The following is a 25946-nucleotide window of genomic DNA, read 5'->3' on the forward strand; positions in this document are numbered from 1 at the left end:
TCAAAACACCCCAAAAACACCCCCAAAAACACCCCAAAACCCCCCCAGAACACCCCAGAACACCCCAAAACCCCCCCAAAACCCCCCAAAACACCTCAAAACCCCCCAAACCCCCCCAAAACACCCCCCAAACAACCCCCAAACCCCCACCCCCACCCACCCAGAACCCCCACCCCAAAATCCCCCAAAACAACCCCCAAACCCCCCAAAACCCCCCCAGACAACCCCCAATACCCCCCCAAACAACCTAAACCCCCACCCCCACCCACCCAGAACCCCCATCCCCATAACCCCCAAAATACCCCAAAACCCCACCCCAAACCCCCCCAATACCCCAAAACCCCACCCCCAGACCCCCCAAAACACCCCCCAAATCCCCACCCCCAATAACCCCCAAAACACCCCCAAAAAACCCCAAAACCCCCCCAAAACACCCCCCAAACAACCCCCAAACCCCACCCCCACCCACCCAGAACCCCCATCCCCATAACCCCCCAAATACCCCAAAACAACCCCCAAAACCCCCCCAAATACCCCAAAACCCCACCCCCAACCCCCCCAAAACCCCCCCAGACAACCCCCAATACCCCCCCAACAACCCTAACCCCACCCCCACCCACCCAGAACCCCCATCCCCATAACCCCCAAAATACCCCCAAACAACCCCCAACCCCCCAAATACCCCAAAACCCACCCCCAGACCCCCCAAAACACCCCCCAAATCCCCACCCCCAATAACCCCCCAAAAGCCCCCCAAAACCCCCCAAAACACCCCCCAAACAACCCCCAAACCCCCACCCACCCAGAACCCCCATCCCCATAACCCCCCAAATACCCCAAAACAACCCCAAACCCCCCAAATAGCCCAAAACCCCACCCCAAACCCCCCCAAAACACCCCCAAACACCCCCAATCCCCACCCCCAATAACCCCCAAAACCCCCCCAAAAACCCCAAAAAACCCTCCCAACCCCCCCCCAAACAACCCTAAACCCCCACCCCACCCACCCAGAACCCCCATCCCCATAACCCCCCAAATACCCCCAAACAACCCCCAAACCCCCCCAAATACCCCAAACCCCACCCCCAAAACCCCCCAAACCCCCCAATAACCCCCACCCCCACCCACCCAGAACCCCCACCCCCAAAATCCCCCAAAACAACCCCCAAAACACCCCCCAAACAACCCTAAACCCCCACCCCCACCCACCCAGAACCCCCATCCCCATAACCCCCCAAAATCCCCCAAAACAACCCCCAAACCCCCCAAATACCCCAAAACCCCACCCCCACCCCCCCAAAACCCCCCCCAGACAACCCCCAATACCCCCCCAAACAACCCTAAACCCCCACCCCCACCCACCCAGAACCCCCATCCCCATAACCCCCCAAATACCCCAAACCCCCACCCCCAACCCCCCCCAAAATACCCCCAACCCCCCCAAAATACCCCCAACCCCCCCAAAACACCCCAACCCCCCGTCCCCCAGGCCCCCCCGCGGCGCCGTCATCGGTTTCCTCAAGGTTGGCTACAAGAAACTCTTCCTGCTGGTGCGTAGGCCCCCCCATTGTCCCCCCATTGTCCCCCCATTGTCCCCCCCATTGTCCCCCCATGTCCCCCCATTGTCCCCCCATTGTCCCCCCATTGTCCCCCATTGTCCCCCCATTGTCCCCCCAAGTCCCCATGTCCCCCATGTCCCATGCGTCCCCCATCCAATGCGTCCCCCCCATGTCCCCATTGTCCCCCCCATGTCCCCATTGTCCCCCCCAAGTCCCCATTGTCCCCCCATGTCCCCCATTGTCCCCCCATTGTCCCCCCAAGTCCCATTGTCCCCCATTGTCCCCCATGTCCCCATTGTCCCCCCATTGTCCCCCCATTGTCCCCCATTGTCCCCCCATGTCCCCCCATGTCCCCCCATAGTCCCCCCCATGTCCCCATTGTCCCCCATGTCCCCCCATAGTCCCCCCATGTCCCCATTGTCCCCCATAGTCCCCCCATTGTCCCCCCATGTCCCATTGTCCCCCCATGTCCCCCCATAGTCCCCCCCATGTCCCCATTGTCCCCCCATAGTCCCCCCCATTGTCCTCCCATTGTCCCCCCGTTGTCCCCCCATGTCCCCCATGTCCCCCCATTGTCCCCATTGTCCCCCCATGTCCCATTCCCCCCCATGTGTCCCCCCCCATGTGTCCCCCCATTGTCCCCCCATGTCCCCATTATCCCTCCATTGTCCCCCCATGTGTCCCCCCATCTCTTCATGTGTCCCCCCCCATGTGTCCCCCCATTGTCCCCCCCAGTCCCCATTGTCCCCCCATGTCCCATGTGTCCCCCCCATGTGTCCCCCCCATGTGTCCCCCCCATTGTCCCCCCAAGTCCCATTGTCCCCCCATGTGCCATGTGTCCCCCCCATTGTCCCCCCATGTGCCATGTGTCCCCCCATGTGTCCCCCTCATTGTCCCCCCATTGTCCCCCCATGTCCCCATTGTCCCCCCATATCCCATGTGTCCCCCCATTGTCCCCCCATGTCCCATTACCCCCCCATGTGTCCCCCCCATGTGTCCCCCCCCATGTGTCCCCCCCCATGTGTCCCCCCCATTGTCCCCCAATGTGTCCCCCCAATGTGTGCCCCCCACGTCCCCATTGTCCCCCCACGTCCCATTGTCCCCCCATGTCCCCATTGTCCCCCCCATGTCCCTCATGTCCCCATTGTCCCCCCCATGTCCCCATGTCCCTCATGTCCCCATTGTCCCCCATGTCCCCATGACCCCCAAGTCCCCATTGTCCCCCCATGTCCCCCATGTCCCCATTGTCCCCCCATGTCCCCATTGTCCCCCCATGTCCCCATTGTCCCCCCCATGTCCCCATGTCCCTCATGTCCCCATTGTCCCCCCATGTCCCCATGTCCCCCATGTCCCCATTGTCCCCCCATGTCCCCATGACCCCCAAGTCCCCATTGTCCCCCATTGTCCCCCCAATGTCCCCATTGTCCCCCCAATGTCCCCATTGTCCCCCCATGTCCCCATGTCCCATGTCCCCCAAGTCCCCATTGTCCCCCCATGTCCCCCATGCCCCCAAGTCCCCATTGTCCCCCCATGTCCCCATGACCCCCAAGTCCCCATTGTCCCCCCCATGTCCCCATTGTCCCCCCATGTCCCCATTGTCCCCCATGACCCCATGTCCCCCAAGTCCCCATTGTCCCCCCATGTCCCCCCATTGTCCCCCCATGTCCCCATTGTCCCCCCATGACCCCATGTCCCCAAGTCCCCATTGTCCCCCCCATGTCCCCATTGTCCCCCCCATGTCCCCATGCCCCCCAAGTCCCCCCATGTCCCCCCATGCCCCCAAGTCCCCATTATCCCCCCATGTCCCCATGTCCCCCCATGCCCCCAAGTCCCCATTGTCCCCCCAAGTCCCCATGCCCCCCAAGTCCCCATTGTCCCCCCATGTCCCCCCATTGTCCCCCCAAGTCCCCATTGTCCCCCCAAGTCCCCATGTCCCCCAAGTCCCCATTGTCCCCCCCATGTCCCCCATTGTCCCCCCAAGTCCCCATTGTCCCCCCAAGTCCCCATTGTCCCCCCAAGACCCCCATGTCCCCATGCCCCCCATGTCCCCCATGCCCCCCATGACCCCATGTCCCCCAAGTCCCCATTGTCCCCCCATGTCCCCCATGTCCCCATTGTCCCCCAAGTCCCCATTGTCCCCAAGTCCCCATTGTCCCCCCATGTCCCCATGTCCCCATTGTGCCCCATTGTCCCCCCAAGTCCCCATTGTCCCCCAAGTCCCCATTGTCCCCATGTCCCCCAAGTCCCCATTGTCCCCCCATTGTCCCCCAAGTCCCCATTGTCCCCCCATGTCCCCATTGTCCCCCCATGTCCCCATGACCCCAAGTCCCCATTGTCCCCCCATGTCCCCATGTCCCCCAAGTCCCCATTGTCCCCCATGTCCCCCCATGCCCCCAAGTCCCCATTGTCCCCCATGTCCCCCCATGTCCCCAAGTCCCCATTGTCCCCCCATGTCCCCATGTCCCCCCATGCCCCCCAAGTCCCCCATGTCCCCATTGTCCCCCCATGTCCCCAAGTCCCCATTGTCCCCATGTCCCCCAAGTCCCCATTGTCCCCCAAGTCCCCATTGTCCCATTGTCACCCCCATGTCCCCATTGTCCCCCCATGTCCCTATGTCCCCATGTCCCCCAAGTCCCCATTGTCCCCCCCATGTCCCCCAAGTCCCCATTGTCCCCCCATGTCCCCCAAGTCCCCAAGTCCCCATTATCCCCCCATGTCCCCCCATGCCCCCCAAGTCCCCATTGTCCCCCCATGTCCCCCCATTGTCCCCCAAGTCCCCATTGTCCCCCCCAAGTCCCATGTCCCCAAGTCCCCATTGTCCCCCCCATGTCCCCCATTGTCCCCCAAGTCCCCATTGTCCCCCAAAGTCCCCATGTCCCCCCATGACCCCCATGTCCCATGCCCCCATGTCCCCCCATGTCCCCAAGTCCCCATTGTCCCCCCATGTCCCCCATGTCCCCATTGTCCCCATTGTCCCCCAAGTCCCATTGTCCCCCAAGTCCCCATTGTCCCCCCATGTCCCCATGTCCCCATTGTGCCCCCATTGTCCCCCAAGTCCCCATTGTCCCCCCAAGTCCCCATTGTCCCCATGTCCCCCAAGTCCCATTGTCCCCCCATTGTCCCCAAGTCCCCATTGTCCCCCCATGTCCCCATTGTCCCCCCATGTCCCCATGACCCCCAAGTCCCCATTGTCCCCCCATGTCCCCATGTCCCCCAAGTCCCCATTGTCCCCCCATGTCCCCCCATGCCCCCAAGTCCCCATTGTCCCCCCATGTCCCCCAAGTCCCCATTGTCCCCCATGTCCCCATGTCCCCCCATGCCCCCCAAGTCCCCCATGTCCCCATTGTCCCCCCATGTCCCCCAAGTCCCCATTGTCCCCATGTCCCCCAAGTCCCCATTGTCCCCCCAAGTCCCCATTGTCCCCATTGTCCCCCCCATGTCCCCATTGTCCCCCCATGTCCCTATGTCCCCATGTCCCCCAAGTCCCCATTGTCCCCCCCATGTCCCCCAAGTCCCCATTGTCCCCCCATGTCCCCCAAGTCCCCCAAGTCCCCATTATCCCCCCATGTCCCCCCATGCCCCCCAAGTCCCCATTGTGCCCCCATTGTCCCCCCCAAGTCCCATGTCCCCCAAGTCCCCATGTCCCCCAAGTCCCCATGTCCCCCAAGTCCCCATTGTCCCCCCATGTCCCCATGTCCCCCAAGTCCCCATTATCCCCCCATGTCCCCATGTCCCCCCATGCCCCCCAAGTCCCCCCACGTCCCCATGCCCCCCAAGTCCCCATTGTCCCCCCATGTCCCCATGACCCCCAAGTCCCCATTGTCCCCATGTCCCCCAAGTCCCCATTTTCCCCCTATGTCCCCCCATGCCCCCAAGTCCCCATTGTCCCCCCATGTCCCCCAAGTCCCCATTGTCCCCCCATGTCCCCATGTCCCCCATGTCCCCCCAAGTCCCCATGTCCCCATGCCCCCCAAGTCCCCATGTCCCCATTGTCCCCCCATGTCCCCCAAGTCCCCATTGTCCCCATGTCCCCCCAAGTCCCCATTGTCCCCCCAAGTCCCCATTGTCCCCATTGTCCCCCCCATGTCCCCATTGTCCCCCCATGTCCCTATGTCCCCATGTCCCCAAGTCCCCATTGTCCCCCCAAGTCCCCATTGTCCCCCCATGTCCCTATGTCCCCATTGTCCCCCCAAGTCCCCATTGTCCCCCCCAAGTCCCCATTGTCCCCCCAAGTCCCCATGTCCCCATGCCCCCCAAGTCCCCCATGTCCCCATTGTCCCCCCATGTCCCCATTGTCCCCCATGTCCCCATTGTCCCCCCATGTCCCATGTCCCCATTATCCCCCCATGTCCCCATTGTCCCCCAATGTCCCCATGTCCCCATGCCCCCCAAGTCCCCATTGTCCCCCCAAGTCCCCATTGTCTCCCCATGTCCCCCATGTCCCCCAAGTCCCCAAGTCCCCATTGTCCCCCCATGTCCCCATTGTCCCCCCCATGTCCCCCATGTCCCCATTATCCCCCCATGTCCCCATTGTCCCCCCATGTCCCCATTGTCCCCCCATGTCCCCCATGCCCCCCAAGTCCCCATTGTCCCCCCCATGACCCCCAAGTCCCATTGTCCCCCAAGTCCCCATTGTCCCCCCCATGTCCCCATGTCCCCATTGTGCCCCCATTGTCCCCCAAGTCCCCATTGTCCCCCCCATGTCCCCCAAGTCCCCATTATCCCCCCATGTCCCCATTGTCCCCCCATGTCCCCATGTCCCCCAAGTCCCCATTGTCCCCCCATGTCCCCATGTCCCCCAAGTCCCCATTATCCCCCCATGTCCCCATTGTGCCCAAGTCCCCATTGTCCCCCCAAGTCCCCATTGTCCCCCCCATGTCCCATGTCCCCCCATGCCCCCCAAGTCCCCATTATCCCCCCATGTCCCCATTGTCCCCCCATGACCCCATGTCCCCCATGCCCCCCAAGTCCCCATTGTCCCCCTATGTCCCCATGCCCCCCAAGTCCCCATTATCCCCCCATGTCCCCCCCATGTCCCCATGCCCCCCATGTCCCCCCATGCCCCCCATGTCCCCATGTCCCCAAGTCCCCCCATGCCCCCCAAGTCCCCATTGTCCCCCCCAGGACCGCAACGGCGCCCACGTGGAGTCGGAGCCGCTGTGCGTGCTGGATTTCTACATCCACGAGTCGCTGCAGCGCCACGGCCACGGCCGGGCCCTGTTCCAGCACATGCTGCAGGTGACACGGGGACACGCGGGGGGGTGGGGGGGACACCCCCCCCCCCGGGGACACGTCACGTGACGCGTGTGCCCCCCCCCCCCCCCCCGCAGAGCGAGAGGGTGGAGCCGCGGCGCTTGGCCATCGACCGGCCGTCCCAAAAGCTCCTGGGGTTCCTGAGGAAGCACTACGGGCTGGACGATGCCATCCCGCAGGTGAGGGGGGGGCTGTTCCCCCCCCGCCCCGCGCCGCGGTTTGGGGTGTTCCAGCCTCGGTTTGGGATGTTCCACCTGTCGTGGGGGGTTCCACGCATCGTGGGATGTTCCACCCGTCATGGGGGGGTCCCACACATCATGGGGTGTTCCACACATCATGGGGGGTCCCACACATCATGGGATGTTCCACCCCCAGTTTGGGATATTCCACCTGTCATGGGGGGTTTCCCATATCATAGGATGTTCCACCCCCAGTTTGGGATGTTCCACCCATCATGGGGGGTCACACACATCATGGGGTGTTCCACCCCCAGTTTGGGATGTTCCACCTGTCATGGGGGGTCCCACACATCATGGGGTGTTCCACCCGTCATGGGGGGTCCCACACATCATGGAATGTTCCACCTCCAGTTTGGGATGTTCCACCCGTCATGGGGGGTCCCACCCATCATGGGATGTTCCACCCCCAGTTTGAGATGTTCCACCTATTATGGGGGTCCCACGCATCGTGGGATGTTCCACCCATAATGGGGGGATCCATACATCATGGGATGTTCCACCCGTCATGGGGGGGTCCCACCTGTCATGGGGGGGTCCCACACATCATGGGATGTTCCACCCCCAGTTTGGGATGTTCCACACATCATGGGGGGGTCCCACACAGCGTGGGGGGTTCCACCCCCAGTTTGGGATGTTCCACCCCCAGTTTGGGATGTTCCACCCATCATGGGGGGTCCCACGCATCGTGGGATGTTCCACCCCCAGTTTGGGATATTCCACCTGTCATGGGGGGTCCCACACATCATGGGATGTTCCACCCATCATGGGGGGTCCCACACATTGTGGGATGTTCCACCCGTCATGGGGGGTTCCACACATCGTGGGATGTTCCACCTGTCATGGGGGGGTCCCACACATCGTGGGATGTTCCACCCATCATGGGGGGTCCCACGCATCGTGGGATGTTCCACCTGTCATGGGGGGGTCCCACACATCATGGGATGTTCCACCCGTCATGGGGGGGTTCCCACACATTGTGGGATGTTCCACCCGTCATGGGGGGGTCCCACACATCATGGGATGTTCCACCCCCAGTTTGGGATGTTCCACCTGTCATGGGGGGTCCCACCCATCATGGGATGTTCCACCTGTCATGGGGGGTCCCACGCATCATGGGATGTTCCACCTGTCATGGGGGGGTCCCACACATCGTGGGATGTTCCACCCCCAGTTTGGGATGTTCCACCTATTATGAGGGGTCCCACACATCGTGGGATGTTCCACCCATCATGGGGGGTTCCACACATCATGGGATGTTCCACCCGTCATGGGGGGGTCCCACACATCATGGGATGTTCCACCCGTCATGGGGGGGTCCCACACATCGTGGGATGTTCCACCCGTCATGGGGGGTCCCACACATCATGGGATGTTCCACCCCCAGTTTGGGATGTTCCACACATCATGGGGGGGGTCCCACACAGCGTGGGGGGTTCCACCCCCAGTTTGGGATGTTCCACCCCCAGTTTGGGGTATTCCACCCCCAGTTTGGGATGTTCCACACATCGTGGGGGGTCCACACATCATGGGGGGTTCCACCCCCAGTTTGGGATGTTCCACCCATCATGGGGGGGTCCCACACATCATGGGGGGTTCCACCCCCAGTTTGGGATGTTCCACCTATTATGAGGGTTCCCACACATCGTGGGATGTTCCACCCATCATGGGGGGTTCCATACATCATGGGATGTTCCACCCGTCATGGGGGGTTCCATACATCATGGGATGTTCCACCCGTCATGGGGGGTCCCACACATCATGGGGGGTCCCACGCATCATGGGATGTTCCACCCCCAGTTTGGGATGCTCCACCCATCATGGGGGGTGCCACATATCATAGGATGTTCCACCCCCAGTTTGGGATGTTCCACCCATCGTGGGGGGTCCCACACATCATGGGATGTTCCACCCGTCATGGGGGGTCCCACACATTGTGGGATGTTCCACCCCCAGTTTGGGATGTTCCACCCATCGTGGGGGGTTCCCACATCATGGGGGGTTCCACACATCATGGGATGTTCCACCCCCAGTTTGGGATGTTCCACCCGTCATGGGGGGGTCCCTGAGCCTCCCCGGGGTCCCTAATATTGAGGGTTTGTCCCATTCTTGGCGTTGGGGGCACTGGGGGGTTACTGGGGGTTATTAGGGGTACTGGGGGGGACACTGGGGGTAACTGGGGGGGGTTGTTTGGGTTATTGGGGGACACTGGTGTCAACTGGGGTGTTATTAGGGATACTGGGGGGTTACTGGGGGGTTATTAGGGCTATTGGGGTGTTACTGGGGGGATATTTGGGTTACTGGGGGGTTATTAGGGATACTGGGGGGTTACTGGTGTTAACTGGGGGGTTATTTGGGTTACTGGGGGGTTACTGGGGGGACACTGGTGTTAACTGGGGGGGTTATTTGGGTTACTGGGGGGTTACTGGTGTTAACTGGGGGGGTTATTTGGGTTACTGGGGGGTTACTGGGGGGACACTGGTGTTAACTGGGGGGGTTATTAGGGTTACTGGGGGGGTTATTAGGGATACTGGGGGGTTACTGGTGTTAACTGGGGGGGTTATTTGGGTTACTGGGGGGTTACTGGGGGGATACTGGTGTTAACTGGGGGGTTATTTGGGTTACTGGGGGGGGTTATTAGGGATACTGGGGGGTTACTGGTGTTAACTGGGGGGTTATTTGGGTTACTGGGGGGTTACTGGGGGGACACTGGTGTTAACTGGGGGGGTTATTTGGGTTACTGGGGGGACACTGGTGTTAACTGGGGGGGTTATTTGGGTTACTGGGGGGTTACTGGTGTTAACTGGGGGGGTTATTTGGGTTACTGGGGGGTTATTAGGGATACTGGGGGGTTACTGGTGTTAACTGGGGGGGTTATTTGGGTTACTGGGGGGTTACTGGTGTTAACTGGGGGGGTTATTTGGGTTACTGGGGGGGTTATTTGGGTTACTGGGGGGACACTGGTGTTAACTGGGGGGGTTATTAGGGTTACTGGGGGGGTTATTAGGGATACTGGGGGGTTACTGGTGTTAACTGGGGGGGTTATTTGGGTTACTGGGGGGTTACTGGGGGGATACTGGTGTTAACTGGGGGGGTTATTAGGGTTACTGGGGGGGTTATTAGGGATACTGGGGGGTTACTGGTGTTAACTGGGGGGTTACTGGGGGGGTTATTAGGAATACTGGGGGGTTACTGGTGTGAACTGGGGGGGTTATTAGGGTTACCTGGGGGGTTATTAGGGATACTGGGGGGTTACTGGTGTTAAGTGGGGGGTTATTTGGGTTACTGGGGGGGTTATTAGGGATACTGGGGGGTTACTGGTGTTAACTGGGGGGTTATTTGGGTTACTGGGGGGACACTGGTGTTAACTGGGGGGGTTATTAGGGTTACTGGGGGGTTATTAGGGATACTGGGGGGTTACTGGTGTTAACTGGGGGGGTTATTTGGGTTACTGGGGGGGTTATTAGGGATACTGGGGGGTTACTGGTGTTAAGTGGGGGGGTTATTAGGGATACTGGGGGGTTACTGGTGTTAACTGGGGGGGTTATTTGGGTTACTGGGGGGGTTATTAGGGATACTGGGGGGTTACTGGTGTTAAGTGGGGGGTTATTTGGGTTACTGGGGGGGTTATTAGGGATACTGGGGGGTTACTGGTGGCAAATGGGGGGGTACATGGGTTTTTGAGGGGTTATTGGGGGGGCACGAATCACCCCAAATATTTGCCTTAAGGGGGGTGTGAAGCTTTCAGGAATTGCCCTGGGGTGTGGGGGTAAATCACCCCAAAAACGTGTTCCCCACCCCCCCCCCCCAGGTGAACAACTTTGTCATCTTTGAGGGTTTCTTCTCCAACCGCCCCGGTGAGTTTTAGGGGGTCCTGGGGGGGATATGGGGGGGGGTCATGTGACCCCCAATAATGTCCCCCCCCATAGCCCCCCCGCGCCGGCCGCCCCCCAAGCGCCCCGAGGAGCAGATCAAGCCGTATTCGCTGTCTGAGCGCGACTGTAAGTGGGGAAACTGAGGCACGGGGTCCCTCGCTTTGGCTCTGCCCCCCCCCCCGGGGGTGTGGCCTCGAGTGGATCCGCCCAGGGGGTGTGGCCTCACATGGCTCCACCCTCCTGATTGACCTCACTTGGGGGTGTGGCTTCACTTGGCCCCACCCTGAGGGTGTGGCCTCACTTGGATACACCCCCCAGGATTGGCCTCACTTGGCTCCACCCACACCGGGCTGGGGCGGGGCGTGGTCTCACTTGGCTCCACCCCCAGGAGTGACCTCACTTGTTGGGTGTGGCTTAACTTGGCCCCACCCTGGGGGTGTGGCCTCACTTGGATCCGCCCCCCAGGATTGGCCTCACTTGGCTCCACCCACACCGGGCTGGGGCGGGGGGGGGGGGGGGGGGCGGGGGGGGGCGTGGTCTCACTTGGCTCCACCCCCAGGATTGACCTCACTTGGGGGTGTGGCTTCACTTGGCCCCACCCTGGGGGTGTGGCCTCACTTGGATCTGCCCCCCAGGATTGGCCTCACTTGGCTCCACCCCCCGGGGTGGGGCGGTGGGCGTGGTCTAACTTGGCTCCACCCCCAGGATTGACCTCACTTGGGGGGTGTGGCTTCACTTGGCCCCACCCTTGGGGTGTGGCCTCACTTGGATACACCCCCCAGGATTGGCCTCACTTGGCTCCACCCACCCCGGGGTGGGGTGGGGCGTGGTCTCACTTGGCTCCACCCCCAGGATTGACCTCACTGAGGGTTGTGTGGCTTCACTTGGCCCCACCCTGAGGGTGTGGCCTCACTTGGATCCACCCCCAGGATTGGCTGCACTTGGGCGTGGCCTCACTTGGCTCCACCCACCCCCACCCCTCGGGAGGGGCGGGGGCGTGGTCTAACTTGGCTCCACCCCCAGGAGTGATCTCACTTGTTGGGTGTGGCTTAACTTGGCCCCACCCTGGGGGTGTGGCCTCACTTAGATCCGCCCCCCAGGATTGGCTTCACTTGGATCCACCCCCCAGGATTTGCCTCACTTGGCTCCACCCCCCGGGGGGGGCGGGGGGGGGGGGCGTGGTCTCACTTGGCTCCACCCCCAGGACTGACCTCACTTGGGGGTGTGGCTTCACGTGGCCCCACCCTTGGGGTGTGGTCTCACTTGGATCCGCCCCACAGGATTGGCCTCACTTGGCTCCACCCACCCCGGGGTGGGGGTGGGTGGGGCGTGGTCTCACTTGGCTCCACCCCCAGGATTGACCTCACTTGGGGGGTGTGGCTTCACTTGGCCCCACCCTGGGGGTGTGGCCTCACTTAGATCCGCCCCCCAGGATTGGCTTCACTTGGCTCCACCCCCCGGGGTGGGGCGGGGGGGGCGTGGTCTCACTTGGCTCCACCCCCAGGAATGACCTCACTTGGGGGGGTGGCAGCTCTAGGCCCCACCCTGGGGGTGTGGCCTCGCTTGGATCCGCCCCCCATGATTTGCCACACTTGGGTGTGGCCTCACTTGGCCCCGCCCACCGGACCCCCCACCCTCGGGGGGGGGGAGGCGGGAGTGGCCTCAATTGGCTCCACCCCCGGGTTTGCCCTCACTTGGCTCCGCCCCAGGGGTGTGGTCTAACTTGGCTCCACCCCTGGGGATTGGCGTCATCTGGCTTTGCCCAAGGGGGGCGTGGCTTCGCCTGAGCTCCACCAATCCCCTCGCAGTCCTGCGGGAGGAGGCGGAGCCTCCCTGGCCATTCAACCTTCGCCCCGCCGGGGGGTCCCCGGTGCGCGGGACCCTCCGGCCCTTCGTGCGGCGGGACGGGCGGACGGAGCCGCCGGCGGGACAGACGGACGCCCCTCCCCCCCCACGCCGCGCCAGGTGGGGCCCTGGGGTCATTTTTTGTGCCCCGTTTGGCTGGTTTATTGGTTTTTTTTACTGATTTTTTGTGTTTCTTTGCCCTCGCAGCTCCCTCGGACGCTGAGTGCGCCCCATCCTCGCCCCATAGCCCCCAGTTCCCGCCCCCACCCCCGGGGGGCGCTCCTCTTCCCCCCCCCCCCCCTCTCGTTTTTCTTACATTTCAATAAAAACGGTGAATCTTCATCTCCTCGTTTCTCTGGCGCCGGCGGGTCCCGCAGGGGGCGTGGCCTCGCTTTACCCCCGCCCACTACGCGCTGCGCCGCCTCATTGGCTGAACTACACGCTCCTATTGGCTGAACCGCGCTCCTATTGGCTGCCACCCCACGCGGGAAGGGGATGAATGAATGAATGAATGAGCGCAGCCGCTTACTTGGCGGGAAAAACATCCGCGCATGCTCATCACGCCGCTCGTCTCTTTTTTTCCGCCCGGCGCAGGCGCGTCGTTCCGCCCACCGCGCATGCGCGTCCCACCGGTCACCTTCCCCTCTGGCCCCGCCCCGCCGTCCCCGCGCAGGCGCAGTGGCAGCGCCGGCGTGAGGGGAAGCGGGGGCGGTTCCGCCATGTACCGGCACGGCCGGGCCGCCGCCGCCGCCGCCGCCGCCCGCCTCCGCTCCGCCGCCCCCCCGCTCCGCGCATGGAGCCCGCCCGGGGCCGCCGCGCCCGCCGCGGACCCGCCGCGCCGCCGCTACCGAGCGCGGCCGCAGGTGAGGGGCGCCGGGCCGGGGCGGGGCCGAGCGCGGGGAGGAGGCGGGGTATGCAAATAAGGAGGAGGGGCCTGCGGGGCTGAAGGAGGGGGCGGGATTGTTGGGGTATGGGGCGTGGCTATGCAAAGAGTTGAGGCGGGGATAAAGGAGGGGCGGTTGCTTGTGGGGCGTGGCTATGCAAATGAACCGTCGGAATTGCAGCAAGCGGGCTGGGAAGAGGCGTGGCTATGCAGATTTGCAGCAGGGGCGGGGCTATGTAAATGAGTCCGCGGAGATGCAGAGAGCTACTTTGAAAGGGCGTGGCTATGCAAATGAACCATCGGAGATGTAGAGAGTGGCTGGGAAGGGGCGTGGCTATGCAAATGAATCCGCGGGGATGCAGAGAGCGGCTGGGAAGGGGCGTGGCTATGCAAATGAACTCGCGGAGTTGCGGATAACGGGCTGGGAAGGGGCGTGGCTATGCAAATGGACCCACGGAATTGCAGCGGGGAGAGGCGGGTGGCCCGGGGAGGGGGGCGTGGTTATGCAAATGAATCCGCGGAGTGGCAGCGAGCAGGCTGGGAAGAGGCGTGGCCATGCAAATGAGCCCGCGGAGTGGCAGCTATCGATCTGGAAAGAGGCGTGGTTATGCAAATTAGGCCGCAGAATGGCAGTGAGGGGAAGGGTGGTCCAGGGAAGGGGCGTGGCTATGCAAATGACCCCGCGGTATTTCAGCGAGGGGCGATGAGCATCCCGGGGGAGGGGCGTGGATATGCAAATATACCCTGGGATTGCAGCGCCGATAGGGGGGCGTGGTTATGCAAACGAACCCTCGGATTTGCAGCGAGGGGAGGCGGGCGACCCGCGGAGGGGGCGTGGTTATGCAAATACCCATCGCTGATAGGCAGGGAGGCCTCCCAGGAAGTGTGGTTATGCAAATCGGGGGGGGGGGGTGTGTGTGTGTTTCTGCCTGAGGGGCGTGGCCTAGACTTCAGGGGGCGGAGCCATGGGTGGCTCAGGGTCCTAAAGGGTGTCTGTGTTCCCCCCCCCCCCCAGGACCTGTCCCCCCCCGAGGGGCTGGGGGGTGACATCACCACGGTGGACGGTCACCGCGAGGATGACATCGCGGTGCGCGACGCTGTCCCCCCCCCGGCCCCCCCCGCCCTCCTCCTGCTCCTGCGAGGCCACGCCCCCCTGCTGGCCCCCCCCGGGCCCCCCCGGCCCCCCCCGACCATGGACGAGCATTTGGCCGCCATGCACCAGAAGCTGCAGCATGAGGTGGGGGGGGGGGGGGGGCACATATGGGGGGGGAAAGGGGGGTAAGATGGGGGGGAACAATATGGGGGGGTCACATATGGGGGGACACAATATGGGGGGACACAATATGGGGGGACAAGGGGGGTAAGATGGGGGGGAACAATATGGGGGGGTCACATATGGGGGGACAAGGGGGTTAAGATGGGGGGGAACAATATGGGGGGGGTCACATATGGGGGGACAAGGGGGGGGAAGATGGGGGGAACAATATGGGGGGGACACATATGGGGGGACAAGGGGGTTAAGATGGGGGGGACAACATGGGGGGGGTCACATATGGGGGGACAAGGGGGGTAAGATGGGGGGAACAATATGGGGGGGACACAATATGGGGGGACAAGGGGGTTAAGATGGGGGGGACAATATGGGGGGGTCACATATGGGGGGACAAGGGGGGTAAGATGGGGGGAACAATATGGGGGGGGTCATATATGGGGGGACACAATATGGGGGGACAAGGGGAGTTAAGATGGGGGGGACAATATGGGGGGGTCACATATGGGGGGGCAAGGGGGTTAAGATGGGGGGAACAATATGGGGGGGTCATATATGGGGGGACACAATATGGGGGGACAAGGGGGTTAAGATGGGGGGGACACAATATGGGGGGACAAGGGGGGGTAAGATGGGGAGGGACACAATATGGGGGGGTCACATATGGGGGGGCAAGGGGGTTAAGATGGGGGGGAACAATATGGGGGGACAAGGGGGGGTAAGATGGGGGGAACAATATGGGGGGGACACATATGGGGGGACAAGGCGGGGTAAGATGGGGGGACACACAATATGGGGGGGTCACATATGGGGGGGCAAGGGGGTTAAGATGGGGGGGGACAATATGGGGGGGTGACAAGATGGGGGGGTCACATATGGGGGGGGACAAGATGGGGATGGTGACAACATTGGGGTGGGAGCAACAAGGCGGGTGACGCCAAGACGTGGAAACGGTGACAAATGCAGAGGGGGTGACAATGTGGGGGGGGTGACAACTGGGGGAGGGGCCACTCCTGACCCCCCCCCCCATGTGTGTGTGTCCCCCCCCCCCAGCTCCCCAATTTCTTCCTGAAAATCCCGGATTACGGGCTGTACGCCCCCGACGTGGAGTTCATCAACCCCGTCCTGCGGCTGCACACGCGGTGAGGGGGACAGGGACAGGGACACCGGGGGGACAGGGACACCGGGGGGGACGGGTGACAGTGACACCAGGGGGTGGCAGTGACACAGGGATGACAGGGACACCGGGGGGACAGGGACACCGGGGGGGTGGCAGGGACACCGGGGGGACAGGGACACCGGGGGACAGGGACACCAGGGGTGACAGTGACACCGGGGGGACGGGTGACAGTGACACCAGGGGGGACAGTGACACTGGGGGAGATGGGTGACAGTGACATCCGGGGGGGACAGTGACATCAGGGGGGTGGCAGTGACACTGAGGGGGACGGGTGACAGTGACACCGGGGGGAACAGGTGACAGTGACACCGGGGGGACAGTGACACCGGGGGAGATGGGTGACAGTGACACGGGGGGGAACGGGTGACAGTGACACCAGGGGGGACAGTGACACCAGGGGAGACGGGTGACAGTGACACCGGGGGGGACAGTGACACGGGGGGGTGACAGTGACACCAGGGGGGACAGTGAAACCAGGGGGGACGGGTGACAGTGACACCAGGGGGGACAGTGACACTAGGGGAGATGGGTGACAGTGACACCGGGGGGGTGGCAGTGACAACGGGGGAGACGGGTGACAGTGACACCAGGAGGGTGGCTGTGACACAGGGGTGACAGTGACACCGGGGGGGGACAGTGAAACCGGGGGAGATGGGTGACAGTGACACCAGGGCGGACAGTGAAACTGGGGGGGACGGGTGACAGTGACACTGAACCAGCGGGTGTTGTGACACTGTCCCCATGTCCCCGTGTCCCCAGGGGCCGTCCCATGTACGCGGTGGTGGTGACACTGAACCAGCGGGTGTTGTGACACTGTCCCCATGTCCCCAGGGGCCGTCCCATGTACATGGTGACAGTGACACTGAACCAGCGGGTGTTGTGACACTGTCCCCATGTCCCCAGGAGCCATCCCATGTACACGGTGACAGTGACACTGAACCAGCGGGTGTTGTGACACTGTCCCCATGTCCCCAGGGGCCGTCCCATGTACACGGTGACAGTGACACTGAACCAGCGGGTGTTGTGACACTGTCCCCGTGTCCCCGTGTCCCCAGGGGCCGTCCCATGTACATGGTGGCGGTGACACTGAACCAGCGGGTGACATTGTCCCCGTGTCCCCAGGGGCCGTCCCATGTACATGGTGACAGTGACACTGAACCAGCGGGTGTTGTGACACTGTCCCCATGTCCCCAGGGGCTGTCCCATGTACATGGTGGCGGTGACACTGAACCAGCGGGTGTTGTGACACTGTCCCCATGTCCCCAGGAGCCGTCCCATGTACATGGTGACAGTGACACTGAACCAGCGGATGACATTGTCCCCGTGTCCCCAGGGGCCGTCCCATGTACATGGTGACAGTGACACTGAACCAGCGGGTGACATTGTCCCCGTGTCCCCAGGGGCCGTCCCATGTACGCGGTGGCGGTGACACTGAACCAGCGGGTGTTGTGACACTGTCCCCGTGTCCCCGTGTCCCCAGGGGCCGTCCCATGTACGCGGTGGCGGTGACACTGAACCAGCGGGTGTTGTGACACTGTCCCCATGTCCCCGTGTCCCCACGGGCCGTCCCATGTACATGGTGACAGTGACACTGAACCAGTGGGTGTTGTGACACTGTCCCCATGTCCCCAGGAGCCGTCCCATGTACATGGTGACAGTGACACTGAACCAGCGGGTGACATTGTCCCCGTGTCCCCAGGGGCCGTCCCATGTACATGGTGACAGTGACACTGAACCAGCGGGTGTTGTGACACTGTCCCCATGTCCCCAGGAACCATCCCATGTACATGGTGGCGGTGACACTGAACCAGCGGGTGTTGTGACACTGTCCCCATGTCCCCGTGTCCCCAGGGGCCGTCCCATGTACATGGTGGCGGTGACACTGAACCAGCGGGTGACATTGTCCCCGTGTCCCCAGGGGCCGTCCCATGTACATGGTGACAGTGACACTGAACCAGCGGGTGTTGTGACACTGTCCCCGTGTCCCCGTGTCCCCAGGGGCCGTCCCATGTACGCGGTGGCGGTGACACTGAACCAGCGGGTGTTGTGACACTGTCCCCGTGTCCCCATGGGCCGTCCCATGTACGCGGTGGCGGTGACACTGAACCAGCGGGTGTTGTGACACTGTCCCCGTGTCCCCGTGTCCCCAGGGGCCGTCCCATGTACGCGGTGGCGGTGACACTGAACCAGCGGGTGTTGTGACACTGTCCCCGTGTCCCCATGTCCCCAGGGGCCGTCCCATGTACACGGTGACAGTGACACTGAACCAGCGGGTGTTGTGACACTGTCCCCGTGTCCCCAGGAACCATCCCATGTACATGGTGGCGGTGACACTGAACCAGCGGGTGTTGTGACACTGTCCCCGTGTCCCCAGGGGACGTCCCATGTACATGGTGACAGTGACACTGAACCAGCGGGTGTTGTGACACTGTCCCCATGTCCCCAGGAGCCATCCCATGTACATGGTGACAGTGACACTGAACCAGCGGGTGTTGTGACACTGTCCCCATGTCCCCAGGAGCCATCCCATGTACACGGTGACAGTGACACTGAACCAGCGGGTGTTGTGTCACTGTCCCCGTGTCCCCGTGTCCCCAGGGGCCGTCCCATGTACATGGTGGCGGTGGCACTGAACCAGCGGGTGTTGTGACACTGTCCCCGTGTCCCCATGTCCCCAGGGGCCGTCCCATGTACACGGTGACAGTGACACTGAACCAGCGGGTGTTGTGACACTGTCCCCGTGTCCCCAGGAACCATCCCATGTACATGGTGGCGGTGACACTGAACCAGCGGGTGTTGTGACACTGTCCCCGTGTCCCCAGGGGACGTCCCATGTACATGGTGACAGTGACACTGAACCAGCGGGTGTTGTGACACTGTCCCCATGTCCCCAGGAGCCATCCCATGTACATGGTGACAGTGACACTGAACCAGCGGGTGTTGTGACACTGTCCCCATGTCCCCAGGAGCCATCCCATGTACACGGTGACAGTGACACTGAACCAGCGGGTGTTGTGTCACTGTCCCCGTGTCCCCGTGTCCCCAGGGGCCGTCCCATGTACATGGTGGCGGTGACACTGAACCAGCGGGTGACATTGTCCCCGTGTCCCCAGGGGCCGTCCCATGTACATGGTGACAGTGACACTGAACCAGCGGGTGTTGTGACACTGTCCCCATGTCCCCAGGGGCCGTCCCATGTACGCGGTGGCGGTGACACTGAACCAGCGGGTGTTGTGACACTGTCCCCATGTCCCCAGGGGCCGTCCCATGTACGCGGTGGCGGTGACACTGAACCAGCGGGTGTTGTGACACTGTCCCCGTGTCCCCGTGTCCCCAGGGGCCGTCCCATGTACGCGGTGGCGGTGACACTGAACCAGCGGGTGTTGTGACACTGTCCCCGTGTCCCCGTGTCCCCAGGGGCCGTCCCATGTACGCGGTGGCGGTGACACTGAACCAGCGGGAGTTGTGACACTGTCCCCGTGTCCCCAGGGACTGTCCCATGTACATGGTGGTGGTGACACTGAACCAGCGGGTGTTGTGACACTGTCCCCGTGTCCCCAGGAGCCATCCCATGTACATGGTGACAGTGACACTGAACCAGCGGGTGTTGTGACACTGTCCCCGTGTCCCCAGGAGCCATCCCATGTACATGGTGACAGTGACACTGAACCAGCGGGTGTTGTGACACTGTCCCCGTGTCCCCGTGTCCCCAGGGGCTGTCCCATGTACATGGTGACAGTGACACTGAACCAGCGGGTGTTGTGACACTGTCCCCGTGTCCCCATGTCCCCAGGGACTGTCCCATGTACATGGTGGCGGTGGCACTGAACCAGCGGGTGTTGTGACACTGTCCCCGTGTCCCCGTGTCCCCAGGGGCCGTCCCATGTACGCGGTGGCGGTGACACTGAACCAGCGGGTGTTGTGACACTGTCCCCGTGTCCCCAGGGGCCGTCCCATGTACGCGGTGGCGGTGACACTGAACCAGCGGGTGTTGTGACACTGTCCCCATGTCCCCAGGGACTGTCCCATGTACATGGTGGCGGTGACACTGAACCAGCGGGTGTTGTGACACTGTCCCCATGTCCCCAGGGGCCGTCCCATGTACGCGGTGGCGGTGACACTGAACCAGCGGGTGTTGTGACACTGTCCCCGTGTCCCCGTGTCCCCAGGGGCCGTCCCATGTACGCGGTGACAGTGACACTGAACCAGCGGGTGTTGTGACACTGTCCCCGTGTCCCCGTGTCCCCAGGGGCCGTCCCATGTACGCGGTGGCGGTGGCACTGAACCAGCGGGTGTTGTGACACTGTCCCCGTGTCCCCGTGTCCCCAGGGGCCGTCCCATGTACGCGGTGACAGTGACACTGAACCAGCGGGTGTTGTGACACTGTCCCCGTGTCCCCAGGGGCCGTCCCATGTACGCGGTGGCGGTGACACTGAACCAGCGGGTGTTGTGACACTGTCCCCATGTCCCCAGGGACTGTCCCATGTACATGGTGACAGTGACACTGAACCAGCGGGTGTTGTGACACTGTCCCCATGTCCCCGTGTCCCCAGGGGCCGTCCCATGTACGCGGTGGCGGTGACACTGAACCAGCGGGTGTTGTGACACTGTCCCCATGTCCCCAGGGGCCGTCCCATGTACGCGGTGGCGGTGACACTGAACCAGCGGGTGTTGTGACACTGTCCCCGTGTCCCCGTGTCCCCAGGGGCCGTCCCATGTACGCGGTGGCGGTGGCGCTGTGCCGGGCGGTCGCCTGGGGGTACTTTGCCAGCGTGCGGCTGGAGGTTCTGGCGCTGACGCGGCACCGCGAGGATTGGAGCCTGCGGGCGCGATGGCGACTGACGGGGCTGCCCCTGCACCTGTGCCTGCTGCGCTTCTACCGCCGCGACAAGGGACAGCTGCTGCGGTCAGTGGCACCTCCCCTGTCACTGTGTCACCTCCCCTGTCACTGTGTCACCTCCCCTGTCACTGTGTCACCGTGTCCCTGTGTCACTGTGTCACCTCCCCTGTCACTGTGTCTCCTCCCCTGTCACCTGTGTCACTGTGTCACTGTGTCACCTCCCCTGTCACTGTGTCACCTCCCCTGTCACTGTGTCACCTGTGTCACCTGTGTCACATCCCCTGTCACTGTGTCACCTCCCCTGTCACCTGTGTCACCTCCCCTGTCACCTCTGTCACTGTGTCACTGTGTCACCTCCCCTGTCACTGTGTCACCTCCCTTGTCACTGTGTCACCTCCCCTGTCACTGTGTCACCGTGTCACTGTGTCACCTCCCCTGTCACTGTGTCACCTGTGTCACCTGTGTCACATCCCCTGTCACTGTGTCACCTCCCCTGTCACCGTGTCACTGTGTCACCTCCCTTGTCACTGTGTCACATCCCCTGTCAGTGTGTCACCATGTCACCTCTGTCACCTCCCCTGTCACCTCTGTCACTGTGTCACCTCCCCTGTCACCTGTGTCACCGTGTCACTGTGTCACCTCCCCTGTCACTGTGTCACCTCCCCTGTCACCTGTGTCACCGTGTCACTGTGTCACCTCCCATGTCACTGTGTCACCGTGTCACCCTGTCACCTCCCCTGTCACTGTGTCACCTCCCCTGTCACTCTGTCCCTGTGTCACTGTGTCACCTCCCCTGTCACCTGTGTCACCGTGTCACTGTGTCACCTCCCCTGTCACTGTGTCACCTCCCCTGTCACTGTGTCACCGTGTCACTGTGTCACCTCCCCTGTCACTGTGTCACCTCCCCTGTCACCTCTGTCACTGTGTCACTGTGTCACCTCCCCTGTCACCTGTGTCACCCTGTCACTGTGTCACCTCCCCTGTCACCTGTGTCACCGTGTCACTGTGTCACCTCCCCTGTCACTGTGTCACCGTGTCACTGTGTCACCTCCCCTGTCACCTGTGTCACCGTTTCACTGTGTCACTGTGTCACCTCCCCTGTCACTGTGTCACCGTGTCACTGTGTCACCTCCCCTGTCACCTGTGTCACTGTGTCACTGTGTCACCTCCCCTGTCACTGTGTCACCATGTCACTGTGTCACCTCCCCTGTCACTGTGTCACCTCCCCTGTCACCTGTGTCACTGTGTCACTGTGTCACCTCCCCTGTCACTGTGTCACCGTGTCACTGTGTCACCTCCCCTGTCACTGTGTCACCGTGTCACCCTGTCACCTCCCCTGTCACTGTGTCACCTCCCCTGTCACCTCTGTCACTGTGTCACCTCCCCTGTCACCTCTGTCACTGTGTCACCTCCCCTGTCACCTGTGTCACCCTGTCACTGTGTCACCTCCCCTGTCACCTGTGTCACCTCCCCTGTCACCTCTGTCACTGTGTCACTGTGTCACTGTGTCACCTCCCCTGTCACCTGTGTCACCATGTCACTGTGTCACCTCCCCTCTCACCTGTGTCACCGTGTCCCTGTGTCACTGTGTCACCTCCCCTGTCACTGTGTCTCCTCCCCTGTCACTGTGTCTCCTCCCTTGTCACCTGTATCACCGTGTCACTGTGTCACCGTGTCACTGTGTCACATCCCCTGTCACCTCTGTCACTGTGTCCCTGTGTCACCCTGTCACCTCCCCTGTCACTGTGTCACCTCCCCTGTCACCTGTGTCACCGTGTCACTGTGTCACCTCCCCTCTCACCTGTGTCACCGTGTCCCTGTGTCACTGTGTCACCTCCCCTGTCACTGTGTCACCTCCCCTGTCACCTGTGTCACCGTGTCACTGTGTCACCTCCCCTCTCACCTGTGTCACCGTGTCACTGTGTCACATCCCCTGTCACTGTGTCACCTACTCTGTCACTGTGTCACTGTGTCACCTCCCTTGTCACTGTGTCACCGTGTCACTGTGTCACCTCCCCTGTCACCTCTGTCACTGTGTCACTGTGTCACCTCCCCTGTCACTGTGTCACCTCCCTGTCACTGTGTCCTTGTGTCACTGTGTCACCTCCCCTGTCACTGTGTCCTTGTGTCACCCTGTCACCTCCCCTGTCCCTGTGTCACCTCCCCTGTCACTGTGTCCCTGTGTCACTGTGTCACCTCCCCTGTCACCTGTGTCACCATGTCACTGTGTCACCTCCCCTGTCACTGTGTCACCGTGTCACCGTGTCACTGTGTCACCTCCCCTGTCACCTGTGTCACCGTGTCACTGTGTCACATCCCCTGTCACTGTGTCACCGTGTCACCGTGTCACTGTGTCACCTCCCCTGTCACCTGTGTCACCGTGTCACTGTGTCACATCCCCTGTCACTGTGTCACCTCCCCTGTCACCTGTGTCCCTGTGTCACTGTGTCACCTCCCCTGTCACTGTGTCACATCCCCTGTCACCTGTGTCCCTGTGTCACTGTGTCACCTCCCCTGTCACCTGTGTCACCGTGTCACTGTGTCACCTCCCCTGTCACTGTGTCACCGTGTCACTGTGTCACCTCCCCTGTCACTGTGTCACCTCCCCTGTCACTGTGTCACCATGTCACTGTGTCACCTCCCCTGTCACTGTGTCACCTCCCCTGTCACCTGTGTCACCGTGTCACTGTGTCACCTCCCCTGTCACTGTGTCACCGTGTCACTGTGTCACCTCCCCTGTCACTGTGTCCCTGTGTCACTGTGTCACCTCCCCTGTCACCTGTGTCACCATGTCACTGTGTCACCTCCCCTGTCACTGTGTCACCGTGTCACCGTGTCACTGTGTCACCTCCCCTGTCACCTGTGTCACCGTGTCACTGTGTCACATCCCCTGTCACTGTGTCACCTCCCCTGTCACCTGTGTCACTGTGTCACTGTGTCACCTCCCCTGTCACTGTGTCACATCCCCTGTCACCTGTGTCCCTGTGTCACTGTGTCACCTCCCCTGTCACCTGTGTCACCGTGTCACTGTGTCACCTCCCCTGTCACTGTGTCACCGTGTCACTGTGTCACCTCCCCTGTCACTGTGTCACCGTGTCACCGTGTCACTGTGTCACCTCCCCTGTCACCTGTGTCACCGTGTCACTGTGTCACATCCCCTGTCACTGTGTCACCTCCCCTGTCACCTGTGTCACTGTGTCACTGTGTCACCTCCCCTGTCACTGTGTCACATCCCCTGTCACCTGTGTCCCTGTGTCACTGTGTCACCTCCCCTGTCACCTGTGTCACCGTGTCACTGTGTCACCTCCCCTGTCACTGTGTCACCGTGTCACTGTGTCACCTCCCCTGTCACTGTGTCACCTCCCCTGTCACTGTGTCACCATGTCACTGTGTCACCTCCCCTGTCACTGTGTCACCTCCCCTGTCACCTGTGTCACCGTGTCACTGTGTCACCTCCCCTGTCACTGTGTCACCGTGTCACTGTGTCACCTCCCCTGTCACTGTGTCACCGTGTCACTGTGTCACATCCCCTGTCACTGTGTCACCTCCCCTGTCACCTGTGTCACCTGTGTCACTGTGTCACCTCCCCTGTCACTGTGTCACCGTGTCACTGTGTCACCACAGCCCCGTGTCCCCTCTGTCCCTGTGTCCCCATGTCCCTGTGTCCCCATCACCAGGTGCCATCCCCATATCCCCCTGTCCCTGTCACCCCATGGCCCTGTCCCCGTGTCCCCCCGTCCCTGTCACCCCATGTCCCCAGTGTCCCCGTCACCAGGTGCCATCCCCATGTCCCCATATCCCTGTCCCTGTGTCCCCCCGTCCCTGTCACCCCATGTCCCCATGTCCCGTCACCAGTTGCCATCCCCGTGTCCCTATGTCCCCATCACCAGGTGCCATCCCCATGTCCCCATGTCCCGTCACCGGGTGCCAACCCCGTGTCCCCATGTCCCTGTCCCCATGACCAGGTGCCATCCCCGTGTCCCCATGTCCCGTCACCAGGTGCCATCCCCATGTCCCCATGTCCCTGTCCCCATGTTCCCATCACCAGGTGCCATCCCCGTGTCCCCATGTCCCCATGTCCCCATGTCCCTGTCCCCATGTCCCCATCACCAGGTGCCATCCCCATGTCCCCATGTCCCGTCACCAGGTGCCATCCCCATGTCCCCATGTCCCCATGTTCCTATCACCAGGTGCCATCCTCATGTCCCCATGTCCCCATGTCCCCATGACCAGGTGCCATCCCCGTGTCCCCATGTCCCCCTGTCCCCATCACCAGGTGCCATCCCCATGTCCCCATGTCCCCATGTCCCGTCACCAGGTGCCATCCCTATGTCCCCACGTCCCCATGTCCCGTCACCGGGTGCCATCCCCGTGTCCCCATGTCCCCAGGTCCTACGACGCCTTCTCCACCTTCTTCCTCAACTCGCAGGGGCTGATCCGCTGCCACCGCGTGGACAAGGTGAGCGGGGGGGGGGGGGACACGGTGACACCGGTGACACCGGTGACACCGGGAGGGGGTGACAACCCCCAGCGTCCCCCCCATCACCCCCATATCCCCCCAGATGATGCCGACCCCCCGCGACGTCACCGAGGACAAGAAGCTGTTGGTGGCCGCGGTGACGGCGGCGCTGGGACCGGCGCTCACGGGGGACACCGGCGTCCCCAAAGTGTCCCCGTTGTCACCCCCCCCTTAACTTAATGTACAGAATAAAACACGACGCGCGCCGCGGACGATGTGACGGTGACAAAGGGACGCGCGCGGGGCCACCGAACGAGCTGTATTGAGGGGTGTCCCTAAGTGTCCCCAAGTGTCCCCAGGTGTCCCCAAGTGTCCCCAAGTGTCCCCAGGGCTCAGCCCAGCTCGTCGCGGCTCTTCCCGACCTTCTTGGGCATCTTGCGGCCACTCGTGTCCTCCAGCTCCTTGGCTTGGTAATAGTGCGGAGCCACCTCCAGCAGCCACGAGCTCTCGATCTCGATGACCTGGGGACAACGGGGACAACGGGGA

The 25946-nt window shown here is 62.4% G+C and overlaps 3 protein-coding genes across 4 annotated transcripts in view; 2 read left to right on the top strand and 1 right to left on the bottom strand.

Annotated features, from left to right (window-relative positions):
• ATAT1 (alpha tubulin acetyltransferase 1) overlaps window positions 1-13110 on the top strand; it is a 13711-nt gene extending 601 nt beyond the window's left edge. Inside the window, exons 2-8 of the mRNA XM_065044041.1 lie at window positions 1367-1550; window positions 6684-6797; window positions 6890-6991; window positions 10860-10905; window positions 10978-11049; window positions 12732-12888; window positions 12976-13110. Coding sequence (XP_064900113.1) covers window positions 1367-1550; window positions 6684-6797; window positions 6890-6991; window positions 10860-10905; window positions 10978-11049; window positions 12732-12888; window positions 12976-12991 — 691 coding nt within the window. The 3' untranslated portion in view covers window positions 12992-13110. The remainder of the gene's footprint in view (window positions 1-1366; window positions 1551-6683; window positions 6798-6889; window positions 6992-10859; window positions 10906-10977; window positions 11050-12731; window positions 12889-12975) is intronic.
• Window positions 13111-13370: 260 nt separating this feature from the next.
• C32H6orf136 (chromosome 32 C6orf136 homolog) lies at window positions 13371-25672 on the top strand. Of its 2 annotated transcripts, XM_065044081.1 has the most exons (6): window positions 13371-13631; window positions 14667-14888; window positions 15975-16063; window positions 20807-21007; window positions 25331-25400; window positions 25504-25672. In XM_065044081.1, exons 1-6 carry the CDS (start codon window positions 13386-13388, stop codon window positions 25633-25635), a joined length of 960 nt encoding a protein of 319 aa, XP_064900153.1. In that variant the 5' UTR covers window positions 13371-13385; the 3' UTR covers window positions 25636-25672. The 2 variants fall into 2 exon arrangements, with proteins under 2 accessions (XP_064900153.1, XP_064900154.1); XM_065044082.1 differs by lacking the exon at window positions 20807-21007.
• Window positions 25673-25704: 32 nt separating this feature from the next.
• DHX16 (DEAH-box helicase 16) overlaps window positions 25705-25946 on the bottom strand; it is a 68354-nt gene continuing 68112 nt past the window's right edge. Inside the window, 1 exon segment of the mRNA XM_065044079.1 lies at window positions 25705-25921. Coding sequence (XP_064900151.1) covers window positions 25793-25921 — 129 coding nt within the window. The 3' untranslated portion in view covers window positions 25705-25792.

Source organism: Columba livia, chromosome 32 (genome assembly GCF_036013475.1).
Source record: "Columba livia isolate bColLiv1 breed racing homer chromosome 32, bColLiv1.pat.W.v2, whole genome shotgun sequence".
Classification (NCBI taxonomy): Eukaryota; Metazoa; Chordata; class Aves; order Columbiformes; family Columbidae; genus Columba; species Columba livia.

What these genes read in the sequence shown, in the direction of transcription:
- C32H6orf136 (XM_065044081.1), top strand. Translation starts at nt 13,386, where the DNA reads ATGCGCGTCCCACCGGTCACCTTCCCCTCTGGCCCCGCCCCGCCGTCC. An exon ending in ACCAGAAGCTGCAGCATGAG is followed by an intron (nt 14,889 to 15,974) that starts GTGGGGGGGGGG and finishes CCCCCCCCCCAG; the next exon opens with CTCCCCAATTTCTTCCTGAA. An exon ending in GTCCTGCGGCTGCACACGCG is followed by an intron (nt 16,064 to 20,806) that starts GTGAGGGGGACA and finishes CCGTGTCCCCAG; the next exon opens with GGGCCGTCCCATGTACGCGG.